The 27004-nt window shown below is 43.2% G+C and overlaps 1 protein-coding gene across 1 annotated transcript; it reads left to right on the forward strand.

Annotated features, from left to right (window-relative positions):
• The first annotated feature begins 110 nt into the window (after positions 1–110).
• Positions 111–27004, forward strand: LOC101795583 (antigen WC1.1). The gene is made up of 16 exons (XM_072032531.1): positions 111–246; positions 3035–3349; positions 5788–6096; positions 7213–7527; positions 8288–8599; positions 9036–9353; positions 10290–10604; positions 17089–17403; positions 18316–18375; positions 18458–18772; positions 18948–18980; positions 19287–19424; positions 23204–23431; positions 23862–23995; positions 25978–26305; positions 26904–27004. Exons 1-16 carry the CDS (start codon positions 177–179, stop codon positions 27002–27004), a joined length of 3606 nt encoding a protein of 1201 aa, XP_071888632.1. The 5' UTR covers positions 111–176.

The following is a 27004-nucleotide window of genomic DNA, read 5'->3' on the forward strand; positions in this document are numbered from 1 at the left end:
ATAATGTCTAAAAAGGTGAACAATATTTCTATTGGTTCCTTCTTATAGCGCATGCTAGGATGTGAATCTATATATTTCCTCCTTTGCAGTCATTTGTGAGGCAGAGAAACCCATGAAGTGGGTTTCGTCTTTGCAGTGCCTAACAGAGAGTGAAGCTTCATCTGTCTGCAATAAGGATGGCGACAATGGGGCATCTTTCTACTCCAGTGTTGAGGCTCCTTCTCCTCTCCATAAAGGTTTCCCTGGGTAAGTATGTACTTTATTTTTCACTAGTCACTGAGCTAAGAAGAGGATGTATATTCAGTATAAATGGGTTGTTACTCCATTTGCCTATAAGCTAAAGTGTCAAGAAGGTGTTTAAATGAAGTTCTCTTTGATTCAATCTCTTTCCTGATCCTGGGAGAAAGAAGGATAAGCCGGTCTCAGTATTTTACTGAGATATCGGTGACCAGACATTCTCGCCAGACTTCGAGTCCATATTCAGTGAAAAGTCTAGCTGTAATGGAAACCAGATGTGTATTTTTACTACTGTCCTGCCTTCCCTGTTGAGCTCTGTGTAGATGCAGTGAATAACTCTGGGTCTTTATTCAATCACATTTAAAATGATGTTGCTGTGCTCTGTGGGTCCTGTAGAGTTTGACTGGGTGAGGTACTATCCTCTCAGTTGTTCCTGTATATCTGAAGTTTACCGCTATTTGTCTCTCTGCTGTTGTAGAGCTATGTGCAGATGTTTGAAACTGACAATGAGAACCAGATTTTGGGGTCCCCATTTTTGTTTCTGTACACATGGAGGTGGTATTATGGCATTGTGTCTGGGGGTTGCATCCCTGTATAATGAAAATAAGACTTCATAGTTGATACTTCATTTACCATTGCAGGCCCCTAGTCTGTTAGATTCCCTCCAGTTGTATGGATGTAAATGGATGGGAAGAAGAGGCATATAGCGCATGCTAGGATGTGAATCTATATATTTCCTCCTTTGCAGTCATTTGTGAGGCAGAGAAACCCATGAAGAGGGTTTCTGTGTAAAGGAGAAGGAACAAAAATATTAAATATTTTTATTTAGTCATCTCTGTAGCAGTGTTTGAGTGTGAACTCAGCAGTACTGTACAAAGGAGAGTGAGTTTTCTGCCATCTTTTTTTTAGTAACAGGGAACAGTAGCAGAGTGACTCACTAGCAATGCAGACAAGAGTAGCTTTACCTTGACATCACCATCAACATCTACGATCCATGATTTGGTCTGGCTCTGGCTGTACTTACACTCTCCGTGCTATCACAGCCCTCTGCTGGTCCCCAGGAAGGATATAGAGTGAGAGGCACAGACATCAAGGAGTGAGATGGCATCCTGAGATCGAGGCAGCCTCCACATACGGTCTGAGTACAGGGGCACATGCCTCTTCCTCATCCCTGGCTGATGAAGGTACCCAGGTCTTCAGATGAAGCAAGCACAAATGTGATGCCTTCTTTTCCAAGCAGAACCACTTCCTGTGACTAGTACCACTGAGTTTAATGAAGATCTTTGTGGGATATGCTATGGAGTGTGAGGAAACACAAAAGAGTATGTCTGTAGGTATCAGAAAATCACATGATATTGATTACAGTAAATGGCAGTTTTAATTAGGGAAGAATAAAATCTGTTGGCTACTGTATGCCTAGCTTTTCCTCTGCATACAGCCTTGCATTCTGTCATGTGTTGAAAACACAAAATGTTGGATTATTTAAAAATGCAAGAGAAGATCAGTCAAGTGAGGAGCTGTCTGTTTTACTCCCATATGTGGCTAAAGGAAATAGGTTATCTGGTTCCTTTAATAATGTATTATGACTTTAACTTATCTTAGAAATTACTTCTCTATAAAATGTATACATTTTTAAAGTGTACAAAGTGTCTAGGGGACTATATTCTTTAAACAAATTGTAAGTTGATCTCCAGAACATATTTCATGAGGCTCTAAAGCTTACCTACAAAAAAATACTACCTCTGAGACAATACGTCACAAGTACAAAGGTTTTTTGTAGTTCTTAGGTGCTTGTGTTATGTATTTGAGAGATTTTACTCAGGAAATCTGAGAAAAGATGACAGCATAAAAATAGTTCTTTGATGTTACTATTTGTCAGTCACTTGAATAATCTCCCTTAAACTTTTTGTGTTTCTGAATCTAAACGATAAGCAGAAAACTGGGGGAGTGCAGCAATATCATCACAGAGGTAGTGTTATTTTGTGGTTCCACTTTTAAAAGGACTGAAATATTAGTGGAATTACCATATCAGTGGAAAGAGATAGAGCAGCAGACAGTGGGAATACAGCAGAACAGAGAAGACTGGGGGGGAATCAGTCCCACCCCAAAAGATGGTGGGGTATGAGGAACAAGATGAAGACCTACCTATCCATCTCTGCTTATCCCGCTTCATCTCCTAAGATAGATCATCAGATCATCAGCCCTTGATGACATACTCATGGGTCATTATGAGACATCCTCTTCTCTTGTCACATACCCTTGAGTAGGGGACCCAATGGCTATGGCAGGGGAGGAGGGGAAGACGAAAGAGTTTTGTGACACCTATTTGCAAATAATAGTTTGTCTGAGAGGAAGAAGTTGAGACGGATGATAGAAATTGCTTCTTCACAACATATTGAACATGTGAATAAAGAAAACAGTGCCCAGTGAGCATTTTCAATTGGATATCATCATGGTAGAACAACAAAAAGAAATTAGAAGCTGCTACAGAAGCCTTTGGGAGTCACACAGCAGGGCATTGCTTAGCATTTCCCATTTCTGACAGGTCAGGAGGAAAGAAATCTTGCCTGTCATTAGGAATAACTTAAATTTTAGCAGTTTGGTTGGCTCAGACTTGTAAACTCACTATAAACAAACACACAAACAAAATTAAATAGGACTATTTAGAAATGTGATCCTAATAAGTCTGATTTAAGTGTAATTTAAAAATAATAAAAATCTCATTAACCATCTGCAAGAGATAATAGTGATAAGTTTCTGTCCTTTCTATAACCTTGTTCTTTCTCTGTGTATGAAGGGGATGATGAATTGAGGCTGACAAATGGAACTGGCCCCTGCTCTGGGAGAGTGGAAATAAAACATAAAGAGGAGTGGGGAACTGTGTGTGATGGTGACTGGAACATAAAAGATGCTGAGGTTGTTTGTAAGCAAGTAGGATGTGGATCTGCTGTTCACGCCCTTAATCGAGCTCCTTTTGGAGAGGGATCTGGAAAAACGTGGTTGTATCGAGTTGACTGCCGTGGTGATGAATCTGCTCTCTGGGACTGCCCACATACAGGATGGGATGCCTTTACCTGCCCTCATTATTTTGATGTTGGAGTGATATGCTCAGGTAAGAAGTTATACAACCTTTTATAATAGAAAAATTCCACAAGGCAAAGGAACTGATGTCAACCTTAGTCCTAGCTGAATAGTCAAGTATTGTGAACAGAACAGAGGTAACATTTTCTCCATGGTCTCTCAACCCAAGCAAGTCACTATCATTAAGACTTGTGCTGACCACTAGCGTATGCCTGCTTTGCCTGGGCACAACAATGATACAGAATAGAAATAGACAGAAAATTACATAGAATAGAAATAGAAACACTATTTCTTTTTAACACCCCTCCAGGCAATTTGAGAGCAGGACTAGATTTGCCTTTGGCCGGAAAAGGAAGCTAACAAACAAGGAGATGGAGAAGCAATAAAATGCTGTTATGCCATACATCCAACCTCCTTCTCTAGATCTTCCTGTAAACAAAGTCAGGAGATTCTGCAATGGCAAAGAAACTCAATGTCTCCTGGCTGCCTTTTCCTGCAAGATATGTTTGGTTTTGCTACTTGGATAAAGAACCATTGTAAAGGGTTCTTCCTTACTGACTTTAGGACTTCACATTTGGCCTTTCTTATTTTTATAAGGTTCTTGTCAGCCCATTTCTCTATCTGTCTAGGTTCCTCTGAATGGCAGCTTTGAGCTTGGGGTTATCTCAACTTAGTAATAGTGTACTTCTTCACCTCCAGGTTGTTGATAAAGATACTGAATGGAACAGGTCCCAAAAAAAACCTCTGTTGTACTCCACTTGTTGCCAGCCTCCAGGTAGAGTGCAACCCACACAGTCTGAGCCTGACCATCCAATCAGCTTTTTGCCCATCTATTTGTCCACCCATCAAGACTGTCACATCCTAGTTTGGACACAAGAATATTGTTCAAGATAGTGTCAAAGGCTTTGCTCTAACTTTCAGGTAAATATCATGCACTGCCCTCACTGTCATCCAAAATCATCTTTATCAGACAAAATAATCAGGTCATACAGGCATGTTTTATCCATGGTTTATCTTGGTGAATCCCCTGGTTCTCCTCTTTCAGCTTCATCTTCTTGTGCCCAGATATATGTTCCAGGATGGCTCTCTCCATGTTTTTCTAAGGTACCAAACTGAGACTGACTGTAGTTCTCCAGATTGTCTTTTCAACCTTTCTGAAGATAAGTGCAACATTTACCTTTTTTACTCTTGTTATAGACATAATCCCCACAACCATTCCAAGATGTTAGAGAGCATCCTTGCAAGAACATTGACTAGCTTGAATGCACCCCATTGCATCCAATGGATCTGGAAGGTCAAATTATCTCAAGTTATCTGATGGCAGTCCATCTCCTCATTGATCTGAGCCTCTAATCAGAATAGACTGAGAAATCTTGCTTGTGAAAGCACAGAGTACCTCATTTTTTTTCTGTTCTCCATCAATAAATCACTCACCCCATCCAGTAGCAGGCCTGTATCTTCCTTGTTCAGCCTTTTATTACAAAGGCGGAAAGAGAATCTCTATTCTTTCTCCTTGATGTCTCTTGTGGTATCAACTCAGTTTGAGCTTTGGCTCTCTGAATGTCATAGCTACATGACCAGTCAGTGTTTCTGAATTCATCCTTTGTGTCTTGCCTGCTTCTACCTCCTATACACACCTGTGGTTTTTTTTGTTTGCTTGTTTTTGTTTTTGTTTTTGTTTCATTTGAGTGTTGTTTTAAGCTCCCAGCTTAGACAAGTCAGTCTATTAGGCCATCTACTTTTTTTCCTCATACCGTAGTAGACTGTCCTCACACTTGGAAAATGATGTCCTTAAAGACTTTTGTAGATTTCACGAGCTCTTCTGCCCTTCTGAGTTGTTTATCTTGGGATTTCACTAGCCAGTTTCCTGTATAGGCTGAAATATGCTCTGTTTGCACTGTGCTTCTCCTCTTCCTCACTGCTTTCAGGATCTGGAAATCCACATTTCAGTTTCACCTATAGCCAAGGCTGTCAAAGATCACCATAACCCCAACTATTTCTTCTCTGTTACTGAATAGCTATGTGGTTCTTTGTTGGCCCATGCAGTGCCTAATCAAGAAGTCACCCTTGACACCCTACAGAAATCTCTTGGACTGCTTCCATTCCACCATGTTGCCTTTCAGTCAGGTGCCATGGAGGCTAAAGATCCCCATAAGTATAGATTTATAGAATCATCTAGGTTGGAAAAGATTATCTTGAGACACACTTTTTCTCTTGTCAGTAGCATACAGGAATTGCCACAATGGCTATTTAAAAGTGTCACTGGTCTTCTGAGATGTGAATACCATGTGCCTTGCCTATGGATGTATGAGAGTGATTAAATTAGGTCAGTGTAATGAACAATTAATGCTGGATGTATTTCTTTGTTTTGTTTGTTTGTTTGTTTGTTTGTTTTCTCTGATGTATTTCTTTGTGTTTTTGTTTGTTTGTTTTCTATTCCCGTTTCTCCTCCCCCCACACCTCCCCCAGGTTTCTCTAGGCTGCGTCTGGATGGAGGGGACACTGCCTGCTCAGGACACCTGAAAGTAAAGCAAGCAGAAACCTGGTCTACAGTCTGTTATTCACATATTGATTTCAGTGCTGCCTCTGTTATATGTAATGAGCTAAAGTGTGGCCACGCTGTGGATATCATGAGAGGATTTCACTTTGGAAACAGTCATGAGTTGATCTGGCAAGAAGAGTTCCACTGTGTGGGGAATGAGACTCACCTTGCACACTGTCCCAGAATGTTGGACCGTACCAAGGCATGCTCTCATGATGCCTATGTTCTATGTTCAGGTGAGACTTCGTACGCAGGTTACATGTATCCTATATGTCTTCTTGTCAACTCACTTTTAGAGTCTCTGCATATCTCTGGGGTCCTAAGGATTCCTTCTCTATCATGCCTGAGTTGTTTAGGGAAGGCCCAGAAGTAAAGGAGAGCATCCCCACAGTCTCTCTTTCACTCTACTAAGAGTCTGCCTTTAACATATCCTTTTCTAACCATTTCAATTTGTCACCAGGGATGGAGAGTCACAAAAGGATTATAATTTCTCTTATGCTACTAGAGGCCTTTCCTGAAGGGCTTGTGCATTCTATAAGAATTCCTTCCTTGTCTTTCTTATATGCATAAAAGGAGAGATGGCCAGAGCAGACAGCCAGGAACATGGAAAAAATAATTTTCTGTTCAATGTGTGTGCTAAACCCTGGCACTTCAGTTAATTATAAAATTGGAAGAGGAACATCTCCATACCTTGGCTCCTGTCTCTGTCCTACAAGATTTATAGCTCTGAGAGGAAATCCATTTCTCATTAGAAGCTGTATGATGCAAGGGGGAGGCAACAGTAAGTAACAACAGTGTGAGAAGATAGAGGAACAATGTAGGGCTGTCAGTAGGACACCCCAGTCCTACCCATATCACACTTAAATTATTGTGAATGCACTGATGGGCATGGCCTGTTGCTTGTGCTTATGCTGTGGCACAGATGAAAGCTGAGAATTTCACAGAGCGGCTGCTGCTTACTGTGTAACATGAGAGGACCCACTACTAAGAAAGTGTTACTGGTAGCTTGTACTCTGTTTCTCACATGTGCCAAAAGCAAGATAATGCTGGGACTCCCTCTGCAAGAAAAGATTTGACAAAGTAGCAGCAGCATTGTGGGGGAGGACACATCAGAATAAGAGAGACTGAACTACAAGAATTTGCATGTCTTTTAGTCTTGTAGTACAGGCTATAACATTGATGATAAAGACTTGTTTCAGAGCTGGCTTATGCAAATCCTGGTCTAACATTCTCCCCAGTCACCTAGGACACAGAAAGTACTAGTTCCATTCTGGTAGATATCTCTCTCAATTTTCAGTGCAATAGCATGAAAATAAAAATGTAAATGCTAAGGTCCTTTATTCTTCCTGCAGGCTATGGTGGATACAGGCTGGCAAATGGCAGTACCACATGTTCAGGGAGAGTAGAGCTTCTTCATGGAGGCTTGTGGGGAACATTCTGTGACTACCTGTGGAATTTCCCAGCTGCCAATGCCCTCTGCCAGCATTTGGACTGTGGAATTGCCCTATCAATACCGGCTGGACAGTCCTTTGGAAAAGGAAATGGGTCTGTATGGAATGGCACGTTCAGCTGCAATAAGGAAGGCTCACACTTGAGAGAATGTCCTGTGAATGTGCTAAGGCAGAATGAATGCCCTGCTGGAAATGAGGCTCGTGTGGTGTGTTCAGGTGAGCACTAGTAAAGGTTAAGAGGATAAATGAAAAACTCCTTCTTTGAGACAGATATGGACCCAAAATCTAGAGAGTCTGCAGAGCCAAGCTCCATCTTTTGCCTGCTGCCACAGGCATTTCCAGAAGCTGAGGCTGCACTTCACTTGCACCATGAGCCTGGTCTCTGTGAAATGCTCCTAGTGCCAGGCAACAGCAAGAGAAGGGGTACTCCACAGGAGTGGTTCAGCTGGGTGCAGAGGGTGTGGATAGCACAGGCACATTCCACCAGGGCACAGTCCAAAGCATCTGAACAGAGGACAGAGAGAAGTACTGAAAACAAGGTCTGTGCCAGACAAGGCAAAGTAATCGATCAGCTTTAAGGTCTAACTGGAGAGTACAGTCAGGAGCAGCAGGAGACAGGGCTGGAGACAGTTACACCAGTCACTTAGTTAAAGCAAGCACTGAAGGCCTGCCCCAGGCTTCAGTGAGCCCTTGGACCAATGGCCTGAAGGTGTATAGCTGGGGGACAGAAATGAGGATGATCAGAGCAATCAAGGTTCACTTAAAGATTTGAAATCTAGTGCCCTGAATCTAAAAATTGCAAAGGGGACCAGATCCTGATTTCTAGTCATTTTTCTTGGCAACATAGGGGAGACTGAATTCTAGTTGTAAGTACAAAAGTTCTAGTGTCCTATTGGAGACATTTTTGCTACTCCTCAGTGCTAAGAAAAACTCAGTCCCAGTTCACAGTCACATTCAGATTTTCTCTCGTATTCAGGGTGTCCAGGGAGCAGATTAGTGAATGGCACCACATGTTCTGGCAGAGTGGAGATCCGTCATGGGGATACATGGGGAAGAATCTGCCGCTCCCAATGGAATTTGCAAGATGCTAGCGTTCTCTGTCGTCAGCTGAACTGTGGCTATGCAAAGTCAATCGAGACAGGAGACCTTTTTGTGGATGGGAATGGGTTTGTATGGAAAGATGTTTTTCACTGTGAAGGGTCGGAATCCTGCCTGTGGGACTGTGCTCGAGTGGTTTTGGGCAATCCAACCTGCTCAGCCAGAGAAACAGCCACTGTTGTTTGCTCAGGTAAGTCAGGAATGGCTTTTTACATGTTCTGTAACTTCAGACCAAAGCAGTCTTGACCTCATTCTGCTAAGTCAAGTATCTCAGACCATGTTTAATGTCCTTTCCCTTCCCTCACCACCAAACCACCACCCTCTCACCCACAGTTTCAGCATAAGAACTTCATTTAGTAGAATTCTGTTCCGGAGGGATTCACATTATTTAGATGTTCCTGATTCCTCATAGGATCTAGCCTTTGAGCTGGGCAAGTCTTGCTGTAGCAAAATCTTGTGTGCATGGAGGCAAGTAAAGCCTTAACACAGGCTTCATCCTTAACCAGTGGTGAGAAATACTTTTCACCAACATAGAAATTTGACTTCCATCTCTCTCACATGTTATGTCTACTGTGGTAAGATCAGTATATATTATTCAATACCTTTTCCGCATCTCTTGAGCCCAGGCCTTCCTGATTCACTCAGACTCTCAGATGGTGAGAGCCGCTGTGATGGGCGAGTTGAGATCTCCCTCCATGGCATGTGGGGTAGAGTCCTGGATGATGACTGGAGCATTAAGGATGCTACTGTGGTGTGCAGACAACTCCAGTGTGGAATAGCCAAGAAAGCCTATTACCTTCCAAGGTCTGAGAGAGGCATCGGTCTTGTGGGCTTAAGAAGTGTCCAGTGTGATGGAAATGAGACTCAACTGGTGCTCTGCAAGACCTCCCATTCTCAGGCACTGCCAACAGGAGTTGCTGAAGATGTTGGCGTGATTTGTTCAGGTGAGTTACTGCAATACAAAAGAATCAGAATGCTTTCCAGGGTTACCTCTGACCAGCCTTTTGCTGTGGTCTCACCAGATCTTAAACAGGCATGGATCTGGTGACCCACCTGCTTGTATACTCTAAGGGACAAAATATGGTCAATGAACCAAGTGTAATTTACCTAATGCTTTCTTCACCCAAATTTCTTAAGTAACTTAGATCACAGAATTGAAAAGAAATAATGTAGTACAGAAGTCATAAGAATACTAATTTGTCCATGGCTACCATGCATTCTGACTGACACTCGGGAATTAAATAAGTTTGGTTTTGTGACTTTTCTTTATATGTATTGACACATGCAGCCTTTCTAAGCATGCATTTAAAATAGAACTGTTGCTACATTTCTTATTTAGTAACTTATCTGTTGCAGAAAGTATTCCTGAAACAAAGGAGTTTAGTTAGAAAACAGCTTCTCTTATTTTTAGTTTGCTTTTATTTCTCTCTGCTCTAATCTGTTATTAGCTGGCAATAAATTAAATTGATCTTCCCCAAGTTAAACCTCTTGTGCCCGTGATGGTAACTGGTGAGTGACCTCCCTGTCCTTATCTCAGCCCATGAGCTTTCTTCAGGAATGTTGAAGCAGAAAACAGCTTCTCATACAAGATAAGGTGATCTCTACATACATCTGTAGAGATACACTCCAACCCCTTTGGTACACTCCTACACTTTTGCAGCATCCCATAGGAATTATTTAAACATTTACCTCTTGCAGGATTTGTCCTTTTCTATCATGTGGTTTTAGCTTCATAGGATTTCTGCCCAAGAAACCATAATAAAAATACTGGAATGTAACAAGAACATGATGCCTTAAAGGTGCTTTAAATATACAGCCATTACACTGACTTGTGCATTATTATTATACTGCATGTTGATATCAGGTTTTTCTTCCTGCAGAGAGCAAGAAGATCAGGCTGGTGAATGGGACACAACGCTGTGCTGGGAGAGTGGAGATCTATCATGATGGCATATGGGGCACAATCTGTGATGATAACTGGGATCTATCAGATGCAAATGTTGTTTGCAAACAGCTGGGATGTGGATATGCCATCAAGGCATTTGTCTCTGCTCATTATGGTGAAGGATCAGGACAGATCTGGCTGGATGATGTGAACTGCACCGGGGCTGAATCTGGTCTCTGGGCATGTCCCTCCAGGGCATGGGGTCAGCACAACTGCCAACACAAGGAGGATGCTGGAGTCCTGTGCTCAGGTGTGTTCAGAGACTCTTTTTTTTTTAGACTGTGGGTTGGAAGAGAAGGGATATGAAGAGGGAAGCCGAGACTTGGTAGTCTTTCTTGGACAGCCTATTATTCCGTCTTGACTGCAAGCATGGCTGGACAGCACATCTTGTATCCCATCAAAATACAAAGGGTGTACTGAAGTCCTTATTTTTCATTAACAGACACACACACCAAAGTGTATGGTGGGGTATTGTGATAATTTGAGAGGGTTCCCAAGCAATAGGATGTGTGTCTGCCTTCTTGGAAGGAGGTCATCAACCGTCATGTGCCATTTACAGTCAGTTACAGCCGGATCTGAAACTGATAGAAACAACCCACTGTGCACCAAAGCATCAACCAGTCAGAGGAGTACATGGTGCCTCTGCCCAAGTATCTGTTTAATTGATCTTTTTTTTCCCCCTCAAAACCCAAAACAATCATTAAGATTGTGGTAAGTGGCAACAAATACTATTAAGTAAGATTTCCCAAGTAGGAACTGTTTTGCCTGTGATAGCAGATGGTAAGTGCAGGAGACACTCCAGCAACAAAATGGCATGCCCTGGGACTGGACTAACTTGTAGTAACTCAAGTTGTCCTTTCAGGTAGCTCTTGTTAGAGTAACTAAAGAAATCTACAGAAAAGGGAGTGTGACCTAGAGTGTGACCTAGAGTGTGACCACTCAGTGGGTCTTTACTTGAGTCAAATTAAAGAAATGTGAGGAAACTTACTGACACTGCTCTAGGGAGAGGCCTCTGCAGTGGATATAGCATTGCTGGGAAACCAGATCTGATGTGATACAGCTGAAAGCTTAAGAGAGCAGGAATTTGGGGTGTTCAGGGCCTAAGCTATTTGTCAACACCATCCTGTATAGTGGAGTATGTCTTTAGGTTCAGTTTATGGAGAGTTATGTTGAGCAGTGCCTAATTCTGATGGTCCTACAAACAACACACTTTTGTTTCCTATGTAGAAAGGACTGTGAAGAAGGGGATAATCCACTGCAGTTTCTTGGGCTCTTGAATGTGCTTACAGGGAAGAGGAAAGCGACACTGAAAGGATTGTGATCACTGATGTTATGGCTTGAAGAGTACAAAGGCAAGGCACAGTAATTCCCTGCTGATATTATCTGCTGGGATGCTCTGTTGTTCAAGAAGTGACCCCCTCAGCCAATTGCCGCATGCAATTGGGTAGCATGGGTAACAAACAGGAGGAGCTGGAAGCCATCATGCAGCAGGCAGGCTACAACTTGGTTGCCATCATGGAAACGTGGTGGGACCACTCTCATGACCGGAGTGCTGGAATGTCTGGCTATAGGCTCTTCAGAAGGGACAGGCAGCACAGAAGGGGTGGTGGTGTGGCTCTCTATATCAGAGAGAGTTTTGATGTCGTGGAGCTTGAGGATGGGAATGATAAGGTTGAGTCCCTATGGGTTAGGATCAGCAGGAAGGCCAACAAGGCAAGCATCCTGGCAGGGGTCTGTTACAGACCGCCAAACCAGGATGAGGAGACAGGTGAGGAATTCTACAGGCAGCTGACAAAACTTGCGAAATTGTCAGAGCTTGTTCTCATGGGGGACTTCAACTTCCCAGATATATCCTGGAAGCACAACACAGTCCAGAGAAAGCAGACTAGGAGGGTTCTGGAGAGCATGGAAGATAGCTTCCTGACACAGATGGTTAGTGAGCCTACCCAGGGAGATGCCCCACTAGACCTTCTGTTCACAAACAGAGAAGGACTGGTGGGAGATGTAGTGGTTGGAAACTGTCCTGGGCAGAGTGACCATGAAATGGTAGAGTTCTCCATTCTTGGAGAAGCGAGGAAGGGGACCAGTATTGGACTTCCAGAGGGCTGACTTTGAACCGTTCAGGACACTTGTTGGTAGAGTCCCTTGGGAGGCAGTTCTGAAGGGCAGAGGAGTCCAGGAAGGCTGGGTGCTCTTCAAGAAGGATATCTTAATGGCACAGGAGCAGTCTGTCCCCCGTGCCCAAAGATGAGCTGGTGGGGAAGAAGACCAGCCTGGCTGAACAGAGAATTGTGGCTTGAGCTTAGGAGGAAAAAGAGGGTTTACAATCTTTGGAAAAGAGAGCAGGCCACTAGGGAGGACTATAAGGATGTTGCGAGGCAGTGCAGGGACAAAATTAGAAAGGCCAAAGCTCATCTAGAGCTCAATCTGGCTACTGCCATCAAAGACAACAAAAATTTTCTTTACAAATACATCAATGCAAAACGGAGGACTAAGGAGAATCTCCAGCCTTTACTGGATGCGGGAGGGGAACTTAGTTACAAAAGATGAGGAAAAGGCTGAGGTGCTTAATGACTTCTTTGCCTCAGTCTTTATCGGCAAAACCAGTTGGTTGCTCTCTGGATACCCAGCACCCTGAACTGGTGGAAGGGGACAGGGAGCAGAATGTGGCCCTCACTATCCATGAGGAAATGGTTGGCGACCTGCTACAGCACTTGGATGTATGCAAGTCGATGGGGCCAGATGGGATCCACCCGAGGATACTGAGAGAACAGGTGGAGGAGCTGGCCAAGCCGCTTACCATCATTTATCAACAGTCCTGGCTATCGGGGGAGATCCCAGTTGACTGGCGGCAAGCAAACGTGACGCCTATCTACAAGAAGGGCCGGAGGGCAGACCCAGGGAACTACAGGCCTGTCAGTTTGACCTCAGTGCCAGGGAAGCTCATGGAGCAGATTATCCTGAGTGTCATCATGCAGCACTTGCAGGGCAAGCAGGCGATCAGGCCCAGTCAGCATGGGTTTATGAAAGGCAGGTCCTGCTTGACGAACCTGATCTCCTTCTATGGCAAAGTGACGCGCTTGGTGGATGAGGAAAAGGCTGTGGATGTGGTCTACCTTGACTTCAGCAAGGCTTTTGACACCGTTTCCCACAGCATTCTCCTCAAGAAACTGTCATGGCTTGGACTGGTGTACGCTTTGTTGGGTTAAAAACTGGCTGGATAGCCAGGCCCAAAGAGTCGCGGTGAATGGAGTCAAATCCAGTTGGAGGCCAGTCACTAGTGGCATCCCCCAGGGCTCGGTGCTGGGGCCAGTCCTCTTTAATATCTTTATCAGTGATCTGGATGAGGGGATCAAGTGTATACTCAGTAAGTTCGCAGATGACACCAAGTTAGGTGCATGTGTCGATCTGCTTGAGGGTAGGAAGGCTCTGCAGGAGGATCTGGATAGGCTGCACCGATGGGCTGAGGACAGCTGTATGAAGTTCAACAAGGCCAAGTGCCAGGTCCTGCACCTGGGGCGCAATAATCCCAAGCAGCACTACAAGCTGGGAGATGAGTGATTGGAAAGCTGCCAGGCAGAGAAGGACCTGGGAGTATTGGTGGATAGTTGGCTGAATATAAGCCAGCAGTGTGCTCAGGTGGCCAAGAAGACCAACAGCATCCTGGCTTGTATCAGAAACAGTGTGACCAGCAGGGCTAGGGAGGTGATTGTCCCCCCGTACTCGGCTCTGGTGAGGCCGCACCTCGAGTACTGTGTTCAGTTTTGGGCCCCTCGCTACAAGAAGGACATCGAGGTGCTCGAAAGAGTCCAGAGAAGGGTGACGAAGCTGGTTAGGGGTCTGGAGAACAAGTCCTACGAGGAGCAGGTGAGGGAGCTGGGTTTGTTCAGCCTGGAGAAAAGGAGGCTCAGGGGCGACCTTATCGCTCTTTATAAGTACATTAAAGGAAGCTGTAGTGAGGTAGGGGTTGGTCTTTTCTCCCATGTGCCCAGTGATAGGATGAGGGGAAATGGGCTAAAGTTGCGCCAGGGGAGGTTTAGGTTGGATCTTAGGAAGAACTTCTTTACTGAAAGGGTTGTGAGGCATTCCAATGGGCTGCCCAGGATAGTGGTGGAGTCACCATCCCTGGAGGTCTTTAAAAGACGTTTAGATGTTGAACTTAGCAATATGGTTTAGTGGAGGACTTGTTAATGTTAGGTCAGAGGTTGGACTCGAAGATCTTGAGGTCTCTTCCAACCTAGACAATTCTGTGATTCTGTGATATACACCATTCTGGAGTCAGGATGTAGCCGTGCTAAACAAGTAGTCATTCATGGAGGGGACTGGAGGAGAGACATGGCCATATTCAGAGGAAGGAAGTCTTAAGTTTGAATAAATGGATTTGGCACACCTTACTTATTGTAGCTGGTCCTACTGCCTCTGCCATATTTGGCATTGTCTTTCTTGACCACTGTAGTTAGATGGATGGGACAGGAAGGCCTAGGATATTTTGAAATAGGCAGTGTAGCTTGCAGAGGGAAGAACTAGCTACCAAACTCCCCAGGACTCTATTTACACCCCAGTGTTGCTGAATTTGTGTAGGTAGACTCAGGCATCAGTGTCTTGGCAACCCAAGTAATTTGCTGAAAGGATCATCAAACTGACCAAGGAACCACTGATGAAAACCCAAAATTAATTATTTCCCTGGGAAAAAAAAAAAAAAAAAGTGATGGTCTTAAACAACAGTCAAATTACAACACTCCTGCTTGACCTGTATGGAGGCCTGTTAGAAAATGTTAGTTTACAGTAGACTTTAAAGCTTTGAAAGAGATCACACCATCATTAACTGTTACAGTTCCAGACATATTGCAGCTCTTGTATGACCTAGAAACCCAAAAATATACCTGATATGCTATAATTGGTATTGCAAATGCTTAAAAAAAAAAAAAAATCCCAGTCATCAAAGAAAGAAGACCTTAGTTTGCCTTCACCTGGAATGGTGTCCAGTACAGCTGGAACCACCTGACTGAAGGGTCCAAATATTCCTTACTATATGCCATGTCATCATCCATCAGACTTTAAAGCAAGAGATCTCCAAAGAACTTTTTCTCTGCTGATAATGGGATAAACTACTTTAGAAGTACTAAGTAAAGGGCAACAGGTAATCATCACTTTTCTTGGTGCTAGATTTACCATTAGGGTCTCCAAAGCAAAAAGGGACTTTCAAAAAATGCAGGTTTTAGACATGCACTATGAATAAAGATACATCCCAGCTGACCAAATTGCTTGGATAAGCACCACAGACACAATAAGCAAGAAACACAAGCCTTCTTGGGCATTACTGTATTGGAATATGCACATCTGTTGTTGCTGCCAATTGACCAAACATGCATCTTAAGTGATCTGAAAAATATATATATATATTAAAAGTAAGAAGAACACCATTGAGCTTTGGAGCTAATCAACAGGAGATAGCCCATGCCATCAAATTAGGACTAATTTGCATAGGTAGTAATGTAAAAATAGAAAAAATAAATACATGTGCAGGAAAGAGGCATATCATACAGAGTTTGTGGAAATCAGCCTCTGAAGAGATGAGAGAGACACTTGGAACCCTGGAATCTGAACCACAAAAGAGCAGAAAATAAATTCTCTCTAGTGGAACAAGAGTTCCTAGCTGCATATATAGAGGGTGTCTGAGCATCACAGAAGTGTTGGAGTGCAGAGCAGCCACTGTCATTATGCCCTCCATAAGCTATCCCGAATTTTATGTTCAAGGATTCAAAACAACTGAGGGAAGAACAACCACCATAACACGGCAAAAATGTGTCCTAGCCCTTAGCCAATCTTTACATATTGTTTCAAGCTCCAGATCAGGATTAGCTGAATTTATTAAGTAAATGGCCATCAAATCAATAATGTGAGGAAGGCCAAACACCTTTGGCTGTTGAAGCTCTAGCGTATGATGAAATAAGTACTGAAAATAAAGAACAAAGTTTGTTTACTGGTGGATCCTGTAACAGCATAGCACGAAACAGGAGACAGAAATCCTTGGAACACTTCTACAGGAGAAGCTGCCATCTGGGAGGAGGCTTGAAGAACTTTGAAAGGCTTTGAAAATAGCCTTAGAATATACTCAGAAGCATCAATGGGCTAGGGTATATGTAAATACAGAATCCTGGACAGTGAGTAATGTTGTATGGAAATGGCTTAATGAGTGAAATTGTGGTAATTGGCAGCAGTTAGGAAAAATATTTTAAGCAGAAGTATGGAAAGCAGTACAACAGATGCTTGAGCAGAAAGACTTAAGAAAGACCTAACGTCAGGCTAATAATGTACATATCCCAAATTCAAAGGCAACTTAAGATGAACACAGTAACTAAGCTGACTAGCTGCCTCAACTTTTTTCCTTAAAACTGTCCTAAAAAACACCAGAAAAAGGGTCTGTTGGGATTTATGGCATCCTCACCTTCCTCATCTCCAGAAAAATGTGTGACCAGCTTATTTATAACCAGGACTATCTCATAGGAGCACTGAAGAAAAACATATATGCTGAGCTCGGTTGGATGATAAAATACCAGCCAGCCTTGGGGATTCTTGGATTGCGAAGACTACAACAGTCAAAATCCCTAGGGAAGTGGCCCTTATTGTTTGAAGAGCAGGGTTTACTTACTGAGTGGTCTCTGGAAACAGAACAATGAAATGTGTGCTGAATCATGCCCCTCTAATTCCAATTTTATGTCTTTATTTTTAAGAGTTCTTGGATCTGAGGTTGGTGAATGGCAATGACTGTGCTGGACGGCTAGAAGTTTTCTACAATGGAACATGGGGGAGCATTTGTTCCAATCATATGTCTCAACTGACTGCAATAACTGCATGCAAACACCTGAACTGTGGAGATGGCGGGGAAATTGATAAAGATTTCAAATACGGCAGAGGTTCTGGGCCCACGTGGTTGGACCACATTGACTGCAATAAGCAACACAGCTCTCTCTGGCATTGTCAGTCAGACCCCTGGGATCCTCAGTCATGTGATAACCGAGCAGAAGAGACCCATATTTCTTGTACTGGTAACTACAAATGTATCTGTACAGGACCTCCCAAACATACAGAAACCTGTGCATGCATATGTGGACATTGTAGTACTTACAACATGTTCAATTGTTTTCCAGTTTATATAATTCTTAGTTTCATGAAAATGGTACAAACATTTTTGTCTAATTCCTGTTGTAAATTAGTTAATTAAAATGATATGAGTATTGAAATCCAAGGGAAGATCCTGATAGCATGGTGCCATTGCATATCTGTAAATTAAAAGTCTGTGATATGCAGTTAGTCTGTGAGATCTGAGATAAGATCAGATTTCTCAAGAAGTCTAGAGGCATGTATGCATACATGTATGGACGCATACCAGTGCATGTAGAAACGTGAATGCACAGAAACATGTACAAGTGTACTTTAGTTCAATTCTAAAGGTCCATTTCTGGTGTCTGCTCTTATGATAGTATTTCATATCTGTGGGTTCCCACTGAAATATACACGAATTTTAGATAACATTCAGATCTCTTGAAAGGCACTTTGAGAGGAAAGAAAGCAAAGTCCTCAGAGAGTTTCAGGAATATTTTTTTTATTTAAAGCAATAGCCAAACCCAGCAAGTATTAAATACTCCATGCATACATTACAGGAAAAAATGAACTTGATGATTAATCATAGAAACATAGAATGGTTTGACCTTAAAGATCATCTAGTTCCAATGCCCCCTGCCTTAGGCAGGGATGACACCCATTAGACCAGATTGGCCAAGGTCCCATCCAACCTGGCCTTGAACACCTTCAGGGATGGGGCATCCACAGATTCACTGGGCAACCTGCTCCAGTGCCTCACCAGCCTTACAGTGGTGAGTTAATGATCAGGCATTTTATGTAACTTCACTTTTTTTAGAATAATCTAATGATTTATTTACAATATTTAATTTCTGCAGGAAGAAAAGGGACAGCAACTCCAGCTACTGCTGAGTGTCCAAATTCTACAAGTTGCTCAGGTACCTCTACTTTGTTTTTTCTTATTGGTCCCTGTGGACCTTCCTGCTGTTCAAGCAACACAGAAGTATGTTTGTTTTGCAGACAGGGAGAAGTTACGTGTTGTAGGAGGAGAGGATGTGTGCTCTGGAAGAGTGGAGATTTGGAACCACGGTTCTTGGGGAACAATCTGTGATGATTCCTGGGATATAGCAGATGCTAATGTGGTATGCAGGCAGCTGGGTTGTGGGTCTGCTGTGTCCGCTCTGAGTGAAGCTGCCTTTGGAGAAGGGACTGGTCCCATCTGGTTGGAGAAGATCCACTGTAAAGGAACAGAACTGTCTCTCTGGGACTGTCCTTCCAAGCCCTTGTTTGGCAAAAGTTGTGATCATAAGGAGGACGCTGCTGTGGATTGCTCAGGTTAGTAAATGGTCCGTTGGTTCATTACACAGACTAGGAGAGGAGGTAGATGTACATCCAAGTGACTAGCCCCTTCATACTTCTGACTGCAAGAACCTCACAAATGATGTGAAGATGTTCTTCCTATTTTTCACACTTACCTATTCCTTAACCTAGACTTGTATTCCTTTCATAGGTGTGCCAGGAACAACATCATCCACTAGAGCAGGTAAAATATTTCCTCTTCCCCCCTTTCTTTCTCCCTACAAATGAGAATTTAATGTCCCTGATACTGCATAGGGGGTAAAAGAGCAATATATTCCAGCTCATGAGAAAGCATCTCACTTAGTCTTTTGTAAAGGATGGTTGAATGGCACCATCCCCAGCTGCTGAATGCTCTTTGCTTGAGCAGGACCCACAGCTAGGCAGCAGGTGACCTGCTTCACCCTGCTACCATGGGCACAGCAGGAGGCTCCAGAGGAGCAGCTTCTGGATCACCTGATTCTCCACCTGTTGCTTCTCTGTTTCCATTCAGATCTTCCCCGCCAACCAGAGACACAAAATGTGAGAATTTCAGCACCTGTCATCGTTTGTGTTATTCTGGGGGCTCTTCTCTGCCTGGTCCTTGCCATTCTCGCTGGACAGATCCGAAGTGCCAGGGCACAGAAGAAAGGTGTGTCCCTCAGTACTGTTATGAAATACCTCCTTGAAGAAGCTGGCAAGTGCTAATTGGCTGGGGCAGCTGGGAGGATGGGTGGCTGAGGTGAATGATACCTGCTGCCACACTGAAATTTGCACTTACCCTCTGGAAGTGAAATAATCCACCAGTGCAACTGGGAACTGGCAGCAGCCAGGACAGCCACTAAGACACTTGCACCCTGTCTTGCTCTGTACAGGTCTTGCAGTGACCTGTTTGTGCAGAGAGAAATAGAGACAAGAGGACAGGAGATTTGGATGACTGCAGCAACTGGAAAATTTACAGCCAACACATTAGATCTCAGACAAATAGAATCATAGAACCATAGCATCATAGAATCATAGAATCGTTACAGTTGGAAAAGACCTCCAAGATCATCTGGTCCAAGCATCCCCCTACCACTAAATTTCCTCATCCAAATCATCAATGAAGATATTAAAGAGCATGGGCCACAACATCGACCCCTAGGGAACACCACTGGTGACTGGTCACCAGCTGGATTTCACTCCATTCACCACCACTCTCTGGGCCTGGCCATCCAGCTGGTTTTTAACCCAGCAAAGAGTATACCTGTCCAAACCATGGGCTGCCAGCTTCTCCAGGAGAATACTATGGAAGACCATGTCAAAGGCCCTGCTGAAACTTAGGTAGACTACGTCAACAGCCTTTCCCTCATCCTCCAGGTGGGTTACTTGGTCATAGGAGGAGATGAGGTTGGTCAGGTAGGACTTGCCTTTCATGAACCCATGTTCACTGGGCCTGGCCCTCTACTTGTCTTGTACATGCTGTGTGATTGCACTCAAGATTATCTGTTCCACAACCTTTCCTGATACCAAGATCAGACTAACAGGCCTGTAGTTCCCTGGGTCCTCCTTACAACCCTTCGTATAGATGGGCATCATATTAGCAAGTCTCCAGTCATCTGAGACATTTCCAGTTGACCATGACCACTGATAGATGATGCAAAATGGCTTGACAATCACATCTTCCAGCTCCCTCAGCACCCTCAGGTGGATCCCATCTGGTCCCATGGACTTGGGACCATCCAGGAAGGGTAACAGGTCTCTGTTTCCACCTGAATCTTGGGGGGGTTATTCTGCTCCCCATCTGACTTCCAGGTCAGAAGGCTGAGTACCCCAGGGATAACTGCTCTGACTATTAAAGACAGATGTAAAGAAGGCATTGAGAATCTCAGCCTTTTCTTTATCCTCAGTAGTCATGTTTCCCACTATGTCCAGTAAAGGATGGAGATTCTCCTTGGCCCTCCTCTTACTGTTTATATATATTTTAAAAACATTTTTTGTATCTTTTACCACAGTGGCCAGGTTGAGCTCATGTTGGGTTTTAGCCTTTATGATTTTTAACCTGCATATGCTAGTAACTTCCCTGTACTCTCCCCAAGTTGCCTGTTCCTTCTTCCACTGGACCTAAACTCCATTTTTCTCCCAGAGACCAGTTTGCTAGGCCACTCTCTATCATCTTTGAAAGGTCATGGAGAAAAAGAGTGGTACTCGAGGACTGGAGGAACGCCCATGTCACCCCAGTCTTCAAAAAGGGCAAGAAGGAGGACTCAGGCAACTACAGACCAGTCAGCCTCACCTGTTCCTGGAAAAGTGATGGAATCTCTCATCTCCAAGCACATGGAGAAAAAGAAGGTGATCAGGAGTAGTCAGCATAGGTTCACAAAGGGGAAATCATGCTTAACCAATTAGATAGCCTTCTATGATGAGATGACTAGCTGGGTAGATGAGGGAAGAGTGGTGGATGTGGTCTACCTTGACCTCAGCAAGGCTTTTGACACTGTCTACATAACATCCTCATAGACAAGCTCAGGAAGTGTGGCCTAGGTAAGTGGACAGTGAGGTGAATCGATAATTAATTGCAGAACTCAGAGGGTTGTGCTTAGCTGTGCAGATTCTAGTTAAAGGCCTGTAGCTAGTGGTGTCCCCCAAAGGTCAGTACTGGGTCCAGTGTTGCCCAACTTATTCATCAATGACCTGGACAATGGAACAGGGTGCACCCTTAGCAAGTTTACTGATGACAAAAAGCTCAGAGGAGTGGCTGATACCTCAGAGAGCTGTGCTGCCATTCAGACAGGCATGCACAGGCTAGAGAGTTGGGCAGTGGGGAATCTCATGAAATTCAACAAGGGCAAGCACAGGGTCCTGCACCTAGGAAGGAATAACCCCAAGCACCAGTACAGGCTGGAGGCTGACCTGCTGGAGTGCAGCTCTGCAGAGAGGGACCTGGGAGTCCTGGTGGACAGCAGGCTGACCATGAGCCAGCAATGTCCCCTGGTGGCCAAAAAGGCCAATGGGATCCTGGGCTGTATTTGGAAGAGTGTTGCCAGCAGGTCAAGGGAGGTGATCCTAACCCCTCTACTCAGTCCTGGTGAGGCCACACCTGGAGTACTGAATCCAGTTTTGCACTCCCCAGTACAAGAGGGACATAGAACTACTGGAGTGAGTTCAGAGGAGAGCTATAAAGATGCTTAGAGGACTGGAGCACCTGTCATACAAGGACACTGAGAGAACTGGGCCTGTTTAGCCTGGAAAAGAGAAGACTGAGGGGAGACCTCATCAATGTGTATACATATCTGAGGGGAGGGCGTTGAGAGGATAGAGCCAGTCTCTTTTCATTTGTACCCAGCAACAGGACGAGAGGCAATGGGCACAAACTGAAGCACAGGAAATTCCAGCCGAATATGAGGGGGCACTTCTTTACTGTGAGGGTGACAGAGCATTGGAACAGGTTTCCCAGAGAGGCTGCAGAGTCTCCTTCTCTGGAGATACTCAAAACCCATCTAGTGCCATCCTGCGCAATGTGGTCTAGGTGACCCTACTTGGCAGAGGCTTGAGCCAGATGACCTTCAGAGGTCCCTTCCAACCTTGGCCATTCTGTGATTCTGTGAGACTCAGCAAAAGCTCCCTCTTCAGCACACTGGTCTTCTCCCCCACCAGCTCATCTTATGGCACACAGGGACAGCCTGCTCCTGCACCCTTAAGGCTTTCTTCTTGAAAAGCATCTAACCTTCCTGGACCCCTCTGCCCTTCAGGATTGACTCCAAAGGGACTCTCCCTACCAGTGTCCTAAACAATTCAAAGTCTGCCCTCTGAAAGTCCAAGGTAGCAGTTTTACTGACCCCTCTCCTGACTTCACCAAGAATAGAGAACTCTACCATGTCGTGGTCACTCTGACCAAGACAACTCCCTACCACCACATCTCCCACCAGTCCTTCTCTGTTTGTGAACAGCAGGTCTAGCAGGGCACCCCCCTGGTAGGCTCACTAACCAGCTAAGTCAGGAAGCTGTCTTCCATACATTTCAGGAACCTCTTAGAATGCTTCCTCAGGTCTACATTGTATTTTCAGCATATGTCCAGGAAGCTGAAGTTATCTCCAGTTCTGACTGTAAGACCTTTCCCTAAAGTGCCAAAAACATCAGAAGAGTTTTCAGTATCCTTAGTGAGGAACTATTAGAACACAAATTAAAACATACATTTAAACCAAGAAACTCAGATCTGCACAGAGACAGAATAAATCAAATGGATTTGTTAACACACCTGCTTCCCCATCCAATATCTACCGTCCCCTTGTCAAGATAAACTTTTTCTCCAAGTTTATTCTCAGACAGCACCTTCCTGTGACTTTCTGGGTAGTAAATAGGCCGTGTAGACCCCTTTATGTCATTCATTTTCATTACCCCAACCTAAGTATGAACAGAGACTGTGTGAGTGATCATGTGTTTTACTTTCAGGCTCCAGAGTATCATATGACCCCTTCTCTGAGGCTGTTTATGAGGACATTGACTATAATCTGATGAGAGAAAAGCAGGGGATGACTCACCTCTCAGGTCTGTGTGCCTTGTTCTTATCAAGAGAAAATAAATTGAGGATAACTCCTTCTGGAGGCCCAAATCCCAGTCTGAAACTTTGCAGTTCCCAAATCTACCAGAAAACTGAACAGTTCCTTGAGTTGAAAAGAAGTATTTTCTGACCAGTGGACTGTAATAGTTCCTCTTCAAGGGACAATTCATTTTGTGCTGTCCCCACTGCAGCTATAAAGCACAGAACAATATGCCTCCACCTCCTGTCTGTCCAGTCACCGCCCTCCCCCACCAAAAAAAAAAAAAGAAAAAAGAAAAGGAAAGAAAAAGAAAAAAAGCTTTTGTTGCAATTGTTTAAAGTAGGAACAAATAAACCAATAATCTGTATCCCCCTTCTGGTAGCCACATGTGTCTATAGGCTTCCTTCTGTTGATTGCTTTCTGCTTTTACGGCTTGCCTTCCCTATGAGTTCCAGAAGAATTCTTATCTATTTCAGTGTAAGCCCTTAAGGACTAATAATACTGACCGCCCAAGAATCTGCTTCTCCTCCAGAGAAGCACCTTAGCTCACTTGGTTATCTTTGCTACAGGTTTTGTTGAAGACTACAGGCACTCTTCCAAATGGCAGTATAGACTATGTGCTACAATCAGAAAGAATGCAGTCAGGTTTGACTGGCTTCCTGAATTTACAGACCCAGGCTACCAGTCCTCTTATATGCATTTGGTTACTTTCCTGTACATTGTATCATGCATTGTTTAGTTGTTTTTTGTTTGTTTGTTTGTTTGTTTTTGTTTTTGTGTGTGTGTGTGTTTGTTTGTTTTGGTTGGTTGGATGTTTGTTGGTTTTTTTTTGGCTGATTCATACATTCTATGAACTGGCATGTTTGGGGTTATTTGGCTGTTTTGTTTTGTTTTGTTTTGTCATTGCCTATACTTTATCTGTATGCATTCAGCCTCCAATCACAAGTAATATAATTTGTTTCTTCATGCCTATCCTTCAGAACTATTTAGATACCTCCCCTGCTATCCCTATACATAACCATAGCTGCCTTAGCAAACAGCTGCATTGGAGAGCAATAAACTGAATGTATGTATAATCCATACAATCAGCCATACTCAACCTCAAGTTACTTGACTTAGATCTGCAGCCTTATTGATCCTGGTCTGTTTTCCTCATGATGCAATTTAGCAGCTCAGGAAAGTTTACTCTGATTGCACACTTTCTCATTGGTCCTGTAGCAACTCAAGGTAATGTAATGGAGATCCTACAATGAAAGAGACACTTCTAGCTTTTAATTTCCAAAGCATTATTGATTATTAAAACACTTTTTTTTCTTTTTTTTTTCCTGAACTTCATGTTCATTAATAATGTTAGATAGTAAGTGAAAAAATTCTCTTTAATTTTTGTGGTGGAAATGTGTCATACAATCTTGTATAAAAGTGCCAGACTTCTCTTTTTTTCTACTTTTGAGGGCTGTCTTCCCTCCCTGCCCACTTTTTTATGCAGGGGGATGAAGAGTTCTTGCACACTAAGGAAAACATCCTTAAAGAATTGCCAGCTCTGCTCAGCTCCTTTGTCCCTAAGGATGGTGTTCCAGGGGAATGGTGTTCTCATCTACTAGGTCTTTAAATAGCTTGAAGTTCACTCTTCAGAAGTTCAGATCCTGACTTTGCTCTTTGCCAGGCCTGTATTCCTCAAAATCACAAACTCAACCAGAGCATGGTTACTGCAGCCCAGTCTGCCTCTAATCTGGCAACTGCTTCTCCCAGGAATAGTAACTGTAATAAGTTGCAAACTATTGTTTCATTTCTGAGATAAATGTGGGGAATTAAGACAGAGAAAAAACATGCTGTGGGTGGCATACTGCTGGAGTTGAACAAGAAATGTTCAGCCCAGTGACCCAATGAAAAATGCAGTCTTCCAGGTATGGTTTTGCTGGTGGTGTTTTTCTTTTTTTGTTTGTTTCTATTTGACAATGGAAAATGGAAAATGCTCCCCGAAAGGGAGAGGAAGTATCTAGAGAATTACTACATTTTCCTAGTGCAGATCAAAAACCTCATTTTAATATTGCCCTCAGAGATATCAATTGTCAAAGGCCCAACCAGTTGTGGACTTCAGCTGCCCACATCCCTAACTCTCTGCTGTGCTATGTTTTTATATATTTTATTGTGTTCGCTATATTTAGGGTTTTAATTATTTAAACTAAAAGCTTTTATTTTTCTTACTTGTTTTGAAGTTTTCACCAAGAAGATAATTATTCCAAATGAGATCTCTTTTTTTCTAATTCACATTGAATGTTGAATATTGTAAAAAAAAAAAAAAAAAAAAAAAAAAAAAAAAAAAAAAAGAAGGAAATGCGAGCACATTGATTTGCTTTCATTTCATACATGTTTTACATGTATGTGTGTTTGTGTATGTATATACCATAAAACAGTGAAAACTAAGATTCTTTGAGGGATGACTTCCAGGTATGTCCAGATCACAGAGCTACCTACCCCTGAGAAATCAGAGCGCTCACTACTCACAGAAGTAGTGATACACAGAGATAAACAAGGAAAACTTATTATTTTGTAATTATTAAATGTAATAGGGAAGCTTACCTTATCACCAGCTGCATTCTTCCAGACCTTTCCCCCTTTCACGTTCATCCTCCATATTGACTTCTGTTTTGTACTTGTTACAACAATGTATAACAATTATTGGAGCTATATCACTGTCATCTGGAATACTTTAGAGCTCTCAGGAGGATTCTTAATTTCTTATCATTCATTTTCATCACGGTACTGTCAGTATTGCAAACCCTTATCTTTGGATTGTCAGCTACTGTTATCTCCAGTGGAAGTTCTCTCCCTTTTACAGTTAATACCAGTATCATTCCAGAGGTCCCACTACTGCCTGGAAATACCCTGGAAGACGGTTATGATGATGTGACAGAAGATCCTAGATCTAAAGATGCTTCCCTTCCAGGGAAGAATGAGCAAGAAATCATTGGAGTTCTGGACAAAAGTGATGGAAACAGGTATTCGTGGACAGGTGAGTCCAGAAGAGCAGTGCTGCTAATTTTCATAACCTATAGTTATTGTGCTGAACTCAGGGGAAATCAGTGTGGAGTATACCGCAAGAGATCACCTAGATTTATCTAACCACTGTAAGGAAGGAACACTACCTTCCTACACTCTTCCAATTAGATGTTTGTCTGGTCTTTCAGACATTCAGTAACAATATTCTCACAACCCTTGCAGGTAATCTATATCCATACCTTGGTTTCCTTGGGAGGATCCAAATCAGGGCGTATTCATGGGAAGAATAAATCTTCAAAATTTGCTATGTGTCAGATAAAGATAGCAAAAAAGCTTTTTAACCCTTGAGGTGGTAAAGCACTGAATCGGGTTATTTTGTGTTATTGAATACAGATTGCCTTTATTAAAAATGTTTATTATTAGATCAGATCTGAGAAAAGTATGCTTGATCCTTGGATATGTGTACGTGTAGCAGGAGGCAGAATGTAAAAACTGTTCTCAAGTTTTTCTAAAGGAGACAACTGCCAACCCACATTTTCAGCTGCACAACTGTGTAGAGGTAAAACATACAGAATGTGCATTTGTCTGTGTTCTTCCCTTCATGTTTTCAGACTCTAATGTGTCAAGAAACAGGACATCTGAGACTCAAAGAGATTCATTCCCTGGTCTTGAAGACACAGTTTACGACGACATTGAAGAGACGGGACCCTGA

This window comes from Anas platyrhynchos, chromosome 1 (genome assembly GCF_047663525.1).
Source record: "Anas platyrhynchos isolate ZD024472 breed Pekin duck chromosome 1, IASCAAS_PekinDuck_T2T, whole genome shotgun sequence".
In the NCBI taxonomy this organism is placed as follows: Eukaryota; Metazoa; Chordata; class Aves; order Anseriformes; family Anatidae; genus Anas; species Anas platyrhynchos.